Source organism: Aptenodytes forsteri, unplaced genomic scaffold (genome assembly GCF_000699145.1).
Source record: "Aptenodytes forsteri isolate BGI_AS27 unplaced genomic scaffold, ASM69914v1 Scaffold563, whole genome shotgun sequence".
NCBI classification, from domain to species: Eukaryota; Metazoa; Chordata; class Aves; order Sphenisciformes; family Spheniscidae; genus Aptenodytes; species Aptenodytes forsteri.
This window is the reverse complement of record NW_008795318.1, coordinates 504,249-519,631: the sequence shown is the minus strand read 5'-3', so window position 1 is coordinate 519,631 and position 15,383 is coordinate 504,249. Positions and strand designations below refer to the sequence as shown.

General features: G+C 47.5%; 1 protein-coding gene across 1 annotated transcript in view; it reads right to left on the bottom strand.

The window, feature by feature from the left end:
• Positions 1–219: 219 nt before the first annotated feature.
• Positions 220–15,383, bottom strand: part of HID1 (HID1 domain containing) — a 31,609-nt gene continuing 16,445 nt past the window's right edge. The window contains 15 exon segments of the mRNA XM_019472162.1: positions 220–2,396; positions 2,860–3,018; positions 3,649–3,740; positions 4,135–4,215; positions 7,331–7,464; positions 7,964–8,191; positions 9,376–9,540; positions 10,216–10,294; positions 11,599–11,750; positions 12,430–12,520; positions 12,931–13,071; positions 13,169–13,225; positions 13,627–13,849; positions 14,620–14,736; positions 15,211–15,317. Of these exon segments, the coding sequence (XP_019327707.1) occupies positions 2,333–2,396; positions 2,860–3,018; positions 3,649–3,740; positions 4,135–4,215; positions 7,331–7,464; positions 7,964–8,191; positions 9,376–9,540; positions 10,216–10,294; positions 11,599–11,750; positions 12,430–12,520; positions 12,931–13,071; positions 13,169–13,225; positions 13,627–13,849; positions 14,620–14,736; positions 15,211–15,317 (1,890 nt within the window). The 3' untranslated portion in view covers positions 220–2,332.

Sequence of the window (15,383 nt, the reverse complement as noted above, 5' to 3'; positions counted from 1 at the left end):
GTCTCATGCCGTAAACAGAGAAATGGCCAAAAACACACAGTTCAGGCTCGTTTTCCAGAGTCCAATCTTAATTTCTGATTACAAGAAAAAAATCCACACACTGCAGAGGAAGCCAGCACATGGTCTCCTAGTGGCACAAATCACCCCAGCATAAGACAAACAAGATTATAAAACTCTCTCTGGGAAAAAAATAAGCAACCAACTGCATGTTTCAGATAATCTTTATCTTTCTCTCTAAGTAAGCAAATAGTTTACAGTGCAAGTTGATTTCCACAGAACAAGGATCAGACTCCAAACACCAAGAAACAAACAAAAAGGTTTCCAAAGGAACTCACAAAGAAACAAAGCAGAAAAGAGAGGACGGAAGAGATCATGAGAACCAGCAGATCCATGGGAGGGAAGAGGCAAGCGCATGGGACACAGGATGCCCCATTCCAGCTGTGAGGTGCAAGTGCCATACAATCAGAGGCTGGCCCCACCAAATCACATTCTTATATACGAGAGAGATTCCAAGTAAAACAGAGACCTCACCCTGTTTACATCTGAACAGAGATGGTGTCAGCATGGGAGTAGTGCTAGATGGCAAAGTGGGTTGGAGATGGGGGGCAGGTGAGGGAATAACCTCTCTCTATTTGACATATTTCTTATCCTTCAGAAAACCATTCAGGTTTTATTTCAGCTTTCTACTGGCCTGGGACTCCAGCCCACTTCCAGTGCCCAAAGGAGGAAACCACCTGACTAGGAGCCAGCAGTACACTACAGCAGCACTCTCTCTAGGAGAGGATGGCCATGTTGCTATGACTCTAGCTTCAAAACTTAGGCAAGGCTTACAAGACACAGAAGTGTGTGCCATACCTGCCCCTTACTTTAACATGTGAGACCAGTTTCCATGGAGTAATCTCACTGGTTCTAAGCTGCGGCAAACAGCTCATGGCCAGTGATCCTCCCAAGAGCCTGAATCCCAGAGCACCAAGGACTAAGCTTTGATGGAAAGGGAAAGGTCTCAGTTCATGACAGGACCCCTCACATTTCATTGCCTAAAGACCAGCAGGTCTAAGACAGCAGCCCCTCCCAGCAGAACAAAATTTGACTCAAACCCCAGGATGTCTCCACCTACCAATGTGCAACCCCATGCAGCTGAACCAAGCCAGCAATAACAGGTCTCCCACCGATTCTAATTCTGGCTTCCCAGACTTCGCGTGCTTGGGACCCAATACATTCAAGATCTGATAACTTGGTCACTAGCAAAATGCCCTGAAGAACTGAACTTTGCCTCAGCACTCTCCACTCCCTAGTGACATGGAGATGCTTTTCCTCCTACAACTTCCAAATTCCTCCTACAACTTCCCTGAGCGCCTCCCTCAATCCCCTGCCTTAGACAGTAGTGTGCAAAAGACCCCTCCACTCCCTGCGTTGCATCAGCCTGCCAGGCAAAGATGGAAGGATATGGTTCTTTTCAAACCCAGGTGACACTGTCCTTTCAGTCAACAGGAGAAGATGAAAAGAATTTAACAGTCGCATCTCTCCTCCTTGCTCTCACTGAGCCAGTCCCTTCCTCCCTGTGTGCTCACACAGATTAAGCAGGGCTTTCCAAAGTTTACACACACACGCTCCATCGCAACAGCCCACCATGAAGGAGAGGCTGCTGGGCCTGGAAGCCAAGGAAAAGCTTCTCACACCACACCAAAGCACCAGCTACTACAAAACTTCTTAAGCGGCTTTCCAGGAAAGGAGTAGACAGATTCAGAACTGAGACACAAAGTTTTCCTTCAGCAACTTCTCCTTTCATTTGGACGGGAAAGACTTCCCTACCAATATGCAACTGAGACACCAGGGAGACATCTGCAGCCAGAAGGGATGCCCCAGAAACTTTATGGAGCCACACAAAAGTAACTGCAGTTTCCAAACCCCATCTCCTGCAGGAATAGCAGCTTCTCCCTTGCACCCAATTTACAGCTAAGTCTTTTTCAATTAAATGCTGACTCTGACCAGGGCAAGGACAGGGTCAGATTGGTTTCCTAACCACATCCAGGAGCAAAAGAGCAACAGAAGAGCTAAGAACAGTCTGATTTCTAGTGCAACCACAACAATGGACAATCCCTTAGACATCTTTCACTCAAGGTTCATGGTGAAGGGTGAGGGAAGAGAAGTGAGCTGGGGGGAGGGATGTCCAAACAGGTCCCAATTAAAGCTTTAAATGACAGGGAGGTAAATGAAGTGATTGTCCTTTTGGTCTCTCAGCTGGATGTGAAACGCAGGAATAGCTGTGAAGCAGGAGCACACAGCAGTCCTTTGATCCAGTGTATTTCTCTTAGTAGAGGTAAGCGCTCTCTTAGACCCGTTGAATTTCAAACAGCTTCACATCTGTGTCATACCAGATAGGGGGATCCACATTCCTGAGAGAGAAAGACAAGAGCCACTTTACTCTCTGTGGCCAGGTACATGGAATTCAAATCCCACAGCCAAGATTACAGGAGCTGGCTACACAGAACGCCTTCAACTTTGCAAAAGAGGAAATCACTGGTTGAGAGACAATGGGCCTTAAAGGGATGACAATATCTACAACATCCCACAAAGCCAGAGCTTTGCATGAAATCTCTGCACCATCCCCTCTAAGCAGCAGCAGGGAATAGAAAAGCTGCCAGTTCCCAAAGAAGCAGTATTCCCAGAACAACTCCCTTCACGGCACCCGCTCAAACAAAGTTTTGGAGCAGCTGATTCACCCTAGTCTCTTCCAAGGGAACAACATCTTTCTATAATTTTGAGACAATCCAGAGCTGGCCAAGTGCATGCAATTCTCCCTACAGGCCCTCCAAAAGTTTGGAGAAGACCAAGTTAGACTGCACCCAGCTGGTTTACCTCAAATAAATAACTCCCCACATGTAGGTCCGGAACCACATGGCAGTGCCCGAGTTAGCCTGGTACTTGCGAATGAGGATGGGGTGAGGGACAGGTAGCAGCCCCACCAGTGTGCCATGCTGCAAGAACTTGAGGATCTCTGATTCATCAGTGAGACCCCTGCAAAGAGACAGATCAGGAACATCCTTAGCATGTCCCATAGACACCCCCAAAACTGCTGCAGCACAAAGCATTAGTCTAAACAAACACAGAGCCAGCAACCATGGCCACCAAGAACACACACTCTCTCCCCTGAAAAAAAGAGCTGAGAAGGGACATGCTGCAAGAACTTGAGGATCTCTGATTCATCAGTGAGACCCCTGCAAAGAGACAGATCAGGAACATCCTTAGCATGTCCCATAGACACCCCCAAAACTGCTGCAGCACAAAGCATTAGTCTAAACAAACACAGAGCCAGCAACCATGGCCACCAAGAACACACACTCTCTCCCCTGAAAAAAAGAGCTGAGAAGGGATCAGACAAACAAGAAGCTTGGCAAGCAAACATCTCCTCCAGCAACCATGGCCACCAAGAACACACACTCTCTCCCCTGAAAAAAAGAGCTGAGAAGGGATCAGACAAACAAGAAGCTTGGCAAGCAAAATAACATCTCCTCTGCCGAGACCGTGATGCTTTCAATTATACTTTACAAGGTTTCCCCTAGAGGCCCTCCAAACTCACCAAACTCTGCCAACCTCACAAAGCTCTTTACACACTGCACAGCTCTTCCTCTCCAAAAATGTACTTACTTGTCAATGCAGATCTTCTCCACCTGAGGGACCAGCACCTGTAAGAGCCGCATGATTGTCTGCAAGGGAAGCTTTGACTTCCAAGACATCACCTGTAAGTAGGAAAGCCCACAGGGAAATCAGTGCACTGCATTAGTAGTTTTTCTACAGTTATCTCCACTATCTCTACAACAAATGAGGTTTACAAAAATCATGAAGGTGGTGGATGAACTGAGTGCACAACAGCAATACAATAAATCCTGGAGCGCTAGGATTATGAGCCGCTCAATGAAACTAGTGGGGCATTAGTTTAAAACAGGTAAAACAAAACACTACTTTGCAGATGGTAGTAAACTTCTGGAGCTTTAACCACAAGTCAAAGACATTCCCCTATGAGGAAATGCTCCTCTGGGGGAGTCTCTGGGGCAGGAGAAGGCAGGGGGGGTGTGGCATTTCTGCCACAACTCTTTTCCTCATTATTTATTTCCTCTGTCCAGATTCCCTTACCCAGTCAGGAGTTGGGGTCCACTGTCCACTGGAGGATGCACTAGAGAGACGCCTTCGATCCTGTTGGGGATGTGTTGCCTCCTATCAATAAATATTATTTAAACAAACAAACAAAAGCAAATCACACTTAAGAGCAAGAAACACAACCCATTTTCTGTTGACTTTCCCCCCAGCTTTTCCAGAGCACTGCTGGGAAAGACAGCTCAGCCTGTCCCTAGAACAGATCAAACCCACCAGACCTTCATTCACTGAAACCACATGTTTTGACCCAGTGAGTGGCAATATTTGATGGGGTTAAGTTGTAGGACCCTGTGGCAAGGTCACAACTCCGGTCACCACTGCTGACACTCTGTTGGAACAATCCACAGTGGGAGAGCTAAAACAGGACTGACAAAAGATTGTTCAGCATGCTTCTTTCTTTTAGCACAGAGATTAAACAGCTAAAGGCCACAGCTTTTCAGACCTCCGTCTACTGAGTATCTCTGGGATTTTTGGTGCCCATCCTGGAATATCTTAAAGAGCGTTTTTCCAAGGGCGGGCTCTCAGCAACTCCTACCTAACAACCCCTGCCCCTTAAGGAACAACACACTCATACCCCCAAACACAAACACCATCACTAGTCACTTTTTGGAAAGCTCTAGTCAAAAGTCCAAGACGCAATTCTCTATTCTTATTCTTCTCGCCATCACTCTGTTTTCATTTTTCTTATACAGAAGACATTACTAACACCCTGGCTTTCCAGATTCATGGTGGGAAGGAAGGAAATAACCCTTTAAAATCACTATCAATCTCTGCATGAGGTAAAAATGGAGAGGCTTCTTCCTTTTGCAATGCACCCTGACCATTCATAACTACAGCCTAGAGCTGACTTTTCTACGAAACAAATGGCAACAGCACTTCCTTCCAACAGCAATCCTGCACCTCCACATGCATGGACTCATTCACACGTCACCTTCGCAACCAGAAACAGCAGGCTTGGGGCAGAGCTGTGCTGCAATCCACTGGAAGCTGACAGTGCTGTACCAGTCCTTTTCTGACTGGGGAACAGCTCAAGCCAGCTGCTCTCTGCTGTCTCTGGACACAGAGATGTAATGACCCGTGATTATGTTTCATGGGTTGCTGGAAGAAGAAAACCTTTCTTCTGCAAGTTCTCAGCCAAGATCTCACTTAATGGCAACATAATTAATTGCGTGCTTAAGACTTCTTGCTGGCCATGGGCCTTCATCTGGTACCAGGAAAGGCCAGGAAGGGTAAGTAAAACTGGTCCTGGGATATTCGGGAATTCCGTTCAATTCCAGTTTATTCAAAGCCTGAACAGCAATATTATTTTGCAATGTTTGCAGCTACAACTTTATCGTTCAGCCTGTTCAGCTTCAGTGTCGTGTCCTCATCAAGCTTCTAAAAATAAAATTCATAAAAACATAAAAAACTCTGATTTCCTTCAGATGACCCCACCCTCTTCCTCTTTCCTCCTCACTCTCCCACAGCCCTTGCCCCCTCACAGCTGCCATCCAAATGCTGGCAGCCAGCTGACACATTTAGGAGAGGTAAGATAGAATTACACTGAAATATGAAGGCTGTTGAACATTTCACGAGACACTTTTGAAGTTGTTATGATAAGGGGAGAACATTACAACAGATAAAGGAAGGAAATTAAATCAGTCGTAAGGGTGGGCATCCTAAAATTTATCCAGTATCTTTTATTAATTTATCTTAACTCAGTAGGTTCGAACCAGGTTGGAGCACAGAAAAGATGACAATGTTCAGTCTGAAACACCACAATCCCTGGAGACAAGTGTGTGCTACCTGAAGCACCATGCGATAGCAGTGATGATTCTCCCCATTGCATATCCCACACCCACTGCTTTACTGCCCTTCACCTCCTGTCTGCTTTTTGGCCCCCACCCCACAAACATTCAGACGTGCAAATAGCATTGCTGGAGCCAGGTGGGGCAGCTAACGGGCAACTGCCTGAGACCAAAGGCCCACATGCACACACACGCAAGCAGAACAAGCAGAGAGGATCAACACATAAGGGTAGAATATAGGAGTCTTCAGCCTGTTCTGCTAGATTGCGATGCCTTTGCAAACATCCCCCATCTGGACCCCAATTCTGCAGCACTGTCTCAGCCAAAAGCATGTCGAGAGCAAAACAGACAGGAAGATTCTTGTAGCACCACCACAGTCCATAGCAGCCCATGATAAAATGCATCGTCCCTTTCCAACTCATCACCTCCTGCCCAGTTTGCTCCACACCTGGCGAGAGCTGGTGTGTCAATTTGGCCATTCCAGAGAAAACTAAGAGACGAAAAGCTGGGAAAGTTATGCCTTTCACCATGGGGCAGCCATGCCTCCCTCTGCAAATGGATGCAATGTTCTCATTGCAATGAAATGGCTCAGTGGACAATGAATGCTCAGGCAGAGCGTGAGGCACCGCTAGGTGTATAAATGTGGCCTTGCTGAAGGAGGAGAGGACATGCAGGACAGCCCTCATAATACACTTCCTACAAGAAAGCCTAGAGGTTTTTGATACTGGACAGGAAAGGACATGGACTGAGGAATTAAAGGAGAGCAATAAAAGACTACTGCTCCACTGAGTTTGGAAGATAGCTGTTTTATAGCTCTTGATGGGGAAAACTAGCAAATGCCAGAAGGCTGACATTGCCACCTGAGCCTAGGAGGCCAGCGCAGCCTTGATTCATAGACTGCAAAGCCTCTGTCCCGTCTGCATGGCCAAGCAGCTGCCACTCTGAGGGCAGCATCTCAGCCAAGCTCACATGGAAACACATTTTGCACAACACCAGCTAGCCAGAAGATTCTGGTAGAGCTCTCCATCCCAGAAAGGAGGGAGAGGAAAAAGCAGCAGCAGTTAGAACCTGAGTTGAAAGCCCCTGGATCAGGAATACATCCCTTTGCAATTATGCACTTGCTGCTCTATCAGTAGCTTTCAAGGTGGAGAAAGCTCACTCCTCTAGTGTCCTAGCTCTTGTGTCACTAGCACAAACATGAACACGCAAGATGATGCAACAGTACTTCTGAACCATGGTGTTTTCCAGCACAGCATGCATGTGCATATTGCCTCTAATATGATGCCTTTCTTCAGAGGGCCAACCAGACCTCTCCTAAAGTCCCAAATTTTACTTCATTTCTCACCAAGTCCTAGACCTTCCCTACACACCAGAATGTCTGGTCTTACCCCACTCCAGGGCTCCCCGTCGCTCACAGCTGAGGGCGGGTTACCCTCTAGTGGAGGCTGTGAAGACTCGGGCTCCAGCGAACGCATGGTCCCATCCTCTGATACCTGTGACTTCTCCGTGAGCTTGTCGATTCCTGTGTTCAAAAGAGAAAAAGCTCAGAAACACAAGTGAATTAAATACACTTAAAAGCAGGGGGTTCTCCTCTGCCCTACCATGCACAGACAACCTATGCATCTGCTGACATCCGAAATGCTCTCCTTTCAACAGGAGAAGCAAGATCTAGCCTTGACTTCACCACCCCAGAAGAGTTCACTTGTCTCTAGGAAAAAGCTCCCTGATGTAAGAGGAACACAGGTTCACATGGATATAGTTAAACTGAGGCAAAAGGTCAAGATTAAGACAAACGGCCACATGGACACTAAGTCTGAGACGAGAGAAACTCAAGGCAGTTTACTTTGACTTGTTTGTGATCAGCCTGGACAAACTGATCTGAAACTCAGACTGAAAGGCAGTAAGTCATTCACAGATGTAAACTCTTAACCTCTCCAACGCCCAGTGAAAGGGTGAGTCCACACCGTATCTCACAGAGAAAACAAATGTCTCTCCTGTTACAAAGGTAAACTAAAGCTGACCTGGAGTAGCCACCAAACTTGTCTTCAGTGTCCCTGGTTCAGCAGGTGCAGCAGGACGTGACCCTTCCATGGAGACCCCGTCCTGGGAGTTGGTGCGAGAAATAGGCTCAGGAGTTTTCTTCTTGCGCTGCAGACCTTTCTGGATGGACTGTGAGTCCGTGGGTAAGTTGGCCAGCTGGTGAAATACATTCCGCTTGCGGATAACAGCATAGACCAAATTTGAGTTCCCTGGGAATCACAACAACAAAACGCGCAGTAAGACTCAAAGAGCTCTGCCGATACAGCACAGCTCACTGGGTACACGAAGCACGATTATGGAGACCCCACAAGCTCAAGAGAACCATGCTTCCATCCACAAAGGCAACGGCACAAGGAAGAAAGAGCAGAGCTCGATATCCTCTTATCCACTACAAAGCAGTACAGGAAATTCAGTGAAATCCCTCCTAGGCTGGAAGGCTGACAAGAAATGGCTTAGAAACTGACATTCAAACTACTGAGAAGAAAAGGGACAGTTTAAACCACATATTAGCACCTATTTTGGAAGAAAAGGTTGTTAGCCAAGATTCAATATTTCTCCATCTTCAAAAGAGTTCACAAAACAAATCAGGAGCATTCCATTTGAGGAGAAACAGGCTTGAAATAGCAAAGCCAAAAGGCCAGAATTCTTACTGTCTGCAAGGTGGCAGAGAACAGAATGAAACCATCCCCTAAAATAAAACACAAATCACAGCCACAAAGGCTGTTTTAGGATCTGGCAACCACCACTTGCAAGATTTCCATTAGGGAAGCAGAATGGCCACTCCTGATTTGCAGTTTTAAAGCAAAACATTAAATTTTGAGCAGGTTAAGGGACCTCACTATTATTTCCCTGAGGTAAAAGACTGTCATGCTTTTAAGAGGGAAAGCATAAGGCATTTTCTGGAAAGGTAGCAAGTGCCAGAACTTTGTTTGGATGGGGCTGTTTGGTCTTCAGCTCCAGAGACCTGCCAGAGCAGAACTGAGAGGCACTTTTAAACGTTTAAGGAGATGGAAGATGTTCTGTCCCCTCACCTACATTGCTGAGCAACATGAGCAGTTTCACAACAGCATCCAGCCAGTCACAACTTAAGCATTACACACTCACTTTCCCTTCTTCTTCCCCTCTACCCATCTCATCTTCTGGACTGCAGGAGGCTGAGGTTATGCTGATAATTAGCTGCCGTCTCATTTTGCTCTAACCCAATCTGTCTGGGTCAGGACCCAACACTGATTACCTACTAACCCAACTTCTCAATCCTAGGCAAGTCTCCATGTAGCTGGTTTCTATACCTCTCCCCTTCTCTCATCTGTTTGGACTTTCTCTGAACTTCTACCTCATGTTCTATTGGACTAAACTAGTGCAAACCCATTAAATACAGCAGTCAGTGTCTTACCATCAAACTGGTACTGAATGATGTTGTTGAAAACTTCCAGCAAGAAGAAAACGAGATGGTGGTTCTGGACAGCGGAGAACAGGAACCAGGTGGTGGAAAAAGCCTCCAGGAGATGCAGTAACTTGTTAGCAGCCACCATGGAGAGAGACTTCAGGTATGGAGACACTGTGGAAAGCAAACAAATGAAAACTGGAGAAAGAACCAAGGTGTATTTATTCACATAAATACACTACTAAAATTGTTGCTCTTACCACCTTTTCCCACCCTGCACTTCTGGGAAAGCCTCATGGAATAGCTGAGCCCAACAGGGTTCCACAGAAACACTTCCAAATATAAAAGAAGTAAAACAGAGATATCGCCTAGTAAAAGCAGACATTTCTGCTTTTAGAGGGTCTTGTGTAGTTTTGCACTAGTAACATCATCTCTGTTGCGTGCCTCCTGAAAAGCTTACACAGCTGGAGCCACCTGGACACTCACTAAGCCCAAGGGAAGCCACTGTCACCGTGGAGAGGTGGCACTCCCTGCTGGAAAGAGACAGCACTGCCAACCACCCTCACCAGGCCTTCTGGCAAATGCCCTTCTGCCACCCCAGAGGGGCTCCAGGGACTCTGCTGTCCCACCCTCTACCCCATCTGACTGAGCCCAGGCAATTACCCTGCAGGCAGGTCTGATCTGCAGCTGGCACCTCCAGCACGGACTAGAAAGGATCAGTTTCCAGCAGCAGCCACTGACACTGGTCAATGTTAGGGGGCACAGGTAGGAGCGCAGGGAGAGGAGAGTGAGAACAGCCAGAGCTGTCCCCTCTGTGGGTTGTGGTTTCACACCGCACACAGTGCTTACCGTTCACAACGATGGTGAGCAGGCAGTCAAAGAGAGGCTGCAGCCGCTGATGCCCGCTGGTTATGATCTTGTGAAAGACCTACAGTTAGGAAGGAGTTCTTGAGCAAGGTAGTACCTTACTGAAAACACCCTCTCAACCAAAACCAGTGCCACCCCCACACTAATCGCTTCCTGACACCATTCTTTCCTAGGCAGGGCCCTGCACACTCCACAATTACACAGGTGGGAAAGGCTGCTCTCACTGCAGACTTGCGCTCCAGGAGTACAAGCTTTCATTTACAAGGAATCCTTTGGGGACATGATTAGGGCTCTACAACGCTGCAAACAGAAACTGACCGTGAGCTGTTCCAAAACGCACAGGCAGCCTGAGACAAAAATAAACCACCAGGAAGTAAGAAACATCTTCACCTCCAATGGATTTTGACTCTGATCCCTAATGATAGCTGCTTGAAATGCCACAGAACTAGTCATTTCACATTTGATTTTAGTGCAAACTTCTATCTCAAATGTTTGTCCTTTTTTTCTTAACTATACCCTCAGACATGGAAAGATTCAACTGCCTCGCAACCAGTTCAGACATTCCCAATCTTGGCCTTCCCACCTCTAGCTGGCATGCCTGTAGAGAAGACCTGCAGCATAATGAAAATACAGAGATGATCTAAGATTAATGGAATGTAATAGTAAAACACATAGCGTCAAGAACAGTTCTGGTGGGCACATTTCTTCCTACTCCTTCTAATGGGAATCTCCTTTTGGAGGTTTATCAGAAGCTGCTGAGAGATTCTTCTCTGGCAAACAAGCACTAACATGACAGGAGGGTACCACCTGAGGCTGGTACTGCAAAACACACAGCTGTTTGTAGCAGTATTGTGGCCCTCAGCACTACAGACTGAAAGATGAATGAAACCTTGCAGCAACCCAAAGCTGCAGGGTTGAGCTTGGTATCACTGTTGTTCCCATTCTGACAGATGTGCTCCACACAACTCTGGTTACTTGGGACAGAGCCAGCAATGCAGTCAGATCTCCTGCCTTCCCCACCTGCAATCAAGTCTGGTAGAGACCATGCACCCATCCCATTCATGCCAGTCCCAGAGTCCTTTAGACACCAGTCCAGCGCCATCCAGGATCCTGTTCTTTGGGATCATCCCATGCAGATGAAATTGCATCTCACGCATATGCACCCTGCTAGACACATCACCTCAGGTTAACAGTGTGCAAAGATCCCGCCAGTGCTCGGATGCATCCCACACACTTTCTAGCTACTCAGTGGGCTGGCAATCTAGGAAGGACGAGTATATTGAAGGAGGAAGGAGGACAATTATTTGTGGAGGTATGAAACAGGAGTTAGGAGGGACAGAAAAGAACTGCTGGAGCTATACTCACTATGATGAGCAGATCTGCATGTGTCCCTGTGAAGACAGGGATGTCCATAGGCACTCGTACAGAATACGGCTTGTTCAGTCGAACCCCAAAGTTACGCTCCCCACTGAGAAGCAAGAGGATAAAGACCCCAATGTGCATCAAGCCCACTCGTGCTGCAGGAGAAAAAAAAAAAAAGAAAAAGAAAAACACACACAAAAACACCCACACATCACAGTGAGGCCACTGGACTCCTGAAGACAGAAGGACAGTGAGGAGAGAGGAGAAACATTATGGGACGGAAAGAAAAACTCCACAGACCAGACCATCCTGATAAGGGATATCCCACACAGAGCTCCCTCCATTGCCACTACCAGTGTCCTTCCCAAGCACATCTATGGGGCCAGTACCATGATAAGTCTTGGATAGATCATGCTTTTCTTCATTATGTTCTTGATGTATATCCATCACCATAGTAGGAAAGATCTGACTACTTCTTTCTACTACACAGTGATGGAGTTATGCCTGATTTACACCCAAGGCAAGAGCAGATTGCTCCTTTCTCCCTCTTCATGGGATCAGGGACACAGTTTTTGACATAAGGACTCAAAACAAGTTAACACACGCTAAGGATCTCCCTTCCCTGTGTTGTGGTATAGATCATGCCCTGCTTCTAGTCTGTTACGAACATTAAAACCCAGCTAACTGAACCACTCTACTCCATGCCTGTAAAAGGCTAGGAACACACACTCAAGATGCTGTCGCATCTAAGTGGTAGGGAGGAAGCATCTTAAAAACATTCTAGCTCAACTGTCAAGCACAGGTCATCCCAAATATTGAAAATAACCAACTTACACTGGTCTGCTCTGGCATCATTGAGAAAATACAAGATTGGGACAAGGATGTCCAGAACATCACTGCTCTTCAGTACAAAGAAGAGGAATTTCTGGAAGAAAGGTGAGGATTTCAATCACAAGCATATTCAGTTTTCTGCACCATCCGCAGAACTCAGGACAAGTAGCCCCAAGCTTATTAGTCTCTCAAGAACATTAGGAAGGCTGGTACATGCACCAGCTCTTCAACTCCAGTATTATTTGTAGAGTTATTATAATACCTGCTCCAGCATTTGCCTTAAGTACCAACCTTCAGGAGCTGCAGCCTCTCTCACAAGGTGTCCCTACAGCCAGACCCCCCCAGCCCATGCAGCAGGGAGTAGTGCTGCTGACCAGAGTACCACAGAGTCACTGCTAACTACCCGCCCACAACCTTTCACCATGGCTCGGTCCAGCCAGAGCCACACCAGGCTCTAGGCAACAGGCAAAGTGGGGCAAAGCTCAGCAAGAAGCAGATCCACACCTTGTTGAAGTCACAGAGTTTCCAGAAGAGGACAAGGAGTTCCTGATGGAATTGGATCTTCTTGGCAGAATTTGGCAGGTAGGTCTGGACCAGCGGGTTTGATAACAAACGGGCCACTCCTTTCAGGATGAATTGGAAATCCTGCCAACAGACCAGGAAAGAGACTGTGGTGGGCCCCAGGGCTAATGCAATCAGCATGAAATCAGACAGGAAATAGTTCAGAACAGAAGCATGTTACCTCCTCTCGGTGTATTCTTGAGAGGTAATTCACAAACAGATTGTCTGGTCCTGGAGGCTGCGTTTAAAGAAAATGAGTGAAATGCTTACTGGCAATAAGGTTTACTCAGGAAGTCAAAGTGTAACCCCTGGCTCTGGGTGTTAATGTCTCTCATTTCAGCCTTCCTCTCTGAATGATTCAATTTTACATGCTAGGAGACAGAGCACCTCAGGGAACAGTAAAGTCAGGGGCTTTTCACTTACATGCTCCTGGTTCAAGTCAGTGACCAAAACCTAGTGGTTTGGTCATGTACCGCTGTTTAGTGACCTACAGGAAAGAAGCAGGACTGGGCCAGAAATAGCAGACTGCAAGGAAAGGAGTGGTGCTGGGCCCTACAGGTCAACATTCAATGCAAGCTGATATAAGAGGACCACAGGGAGTTCAGGAGAGCAGCAAATACAGATCCCAGTGTCACTCACATCCACATCATCCATGGCCGTGCCAGTGGTCGTGCCATCCACAGTGGGACTTGAACTGGTGGAGCTGTCATAGTCCAAAGTGACAATCAGCACCTGGGCTGCCTCCTCCACCAGGGGCTCGCGGTAATCAGAGAAAAGCAGGTGATTGTAAGGAATCCCATAACCCACCGGGTCGTAGGCACAGACGACGTTCAGGAGCGAGGTGAAGAGTGGGAGTGCATGCCTGGGGAGGAGAAAACACTCTCAGATGGCAGAAGCAGGAAGCAAAAGGTGCTGCCTTGGGGAGGGACAGTCATCTCTCTCCCCTAGAGTCTGGGGTCATGACAAAACGCTAGCATCTTCTCTAACCTATAACAGTGGCCCATGACTGAGCAGCCCAGAGACAAGAGCTGACACTCCAGGTCCCAGCTGGTCTCCTGGACTACAGCTGAGAGGGAAGGGGAGGCGAAAAAAGCCATGTGGCCTCCCAGAGGAATCCTGTGCAGCAATGTGAAAAAGGGGACATGACCTCAAAGCTCTCTAGACTCTGGAAAGACAAAACTGTCTGCCTTCAGCCAGGACTGTGCTCCCCCAAGTGAGCAACTGTCATCTGGGGAGCTGCAAGTCCCAGAAGAGACAATGTCACTAGAGGGCAGCATTCACCCGCCACCACCACCACAAACCACCCACTGCAGTGCCAGGCCACCATCCCCACCAGGGAACAGGGTCTACAGCAGGGAACAGGATCTGCCATTTCCCACAGGACAGGGATCAGTCCTTCATCAAACTCCAGTGAGCACCATGCTCAGTTTCTCCTTTTGCTGCTGAGGAACAATTCTCACTAAGCAGAGATGCTAATGGGGCGTATGTAAGACAGGGACAAAGAAAAAGGACAACAGCCCCTAGATGTTGGAGGTAGCAAGTCCTATGGTCCCCCATTACAAACACACTCCGTGGAAGATATTTGAAGGTATTTCTCCCCCTGGCACCCAGTCCCCCATCTTTCACCCTCACCTGTTCTCCGTAGAGCAGAAGAACTGCACCCAGGGGTTAGTGTTGCTGCTGTCTGAGGAGGGAGGCAGATACATGGCCTCAGAGAAACAGGTCAGCAGCAGCTTAAGCAGCTCTGTCCTGAAAGAAAGGAAGAAGCCAAGGCCTGGAGCCATTCAGGAGCAGGGACTGGGCACAGGAGGCACAATCATTTACCCCAACAACACATAAGGAAGGCTCAGTCCCATCTAGAAAGTCCTCCCCACAGAGAGCTAAGCCCATTTCATAAGCAACACTGCTGTCACTGGCTCAAAGCTCAGCAGAACTGCTGCCTTATGAAAAAGAAATACAGTGCAGAGCTCCTAGGCATCTTCAAAGCAGCAATGTTTTGCCAGTTCCTGTTGCAGACACTTTGACTCCCATACCATACTACAAAAAGCTATTCAAAAGGTCAGCTGTTTTTTTTTTTTCCCTGTGTTGCCAGTCCTGTTAGCTCAGAAAGGAACAAGGAGAAAGCCCCTTGGGAATCACAGACACCCGAGGAGGCAAGGAGCCCCCAGATCCCCCTCTCCTGAGCCCAGCTTCTTTCCATTCTGCCTTTGCAGACCCTCTTACCTATTCAAGTCATGGATGTAGTTAGGCTGCGGAGAATGAGCAAAGCCCACTCCTGCCTCCCAGATGTACTCACAGCTGTCGATGGAGTGGATATCTTCTGCTGTGTCCTGTGAGAGAAATAAGAGGTCAGACCACAGAAGGCAACGCTAGTGGTATCCAAGGCCGTTCAGCCC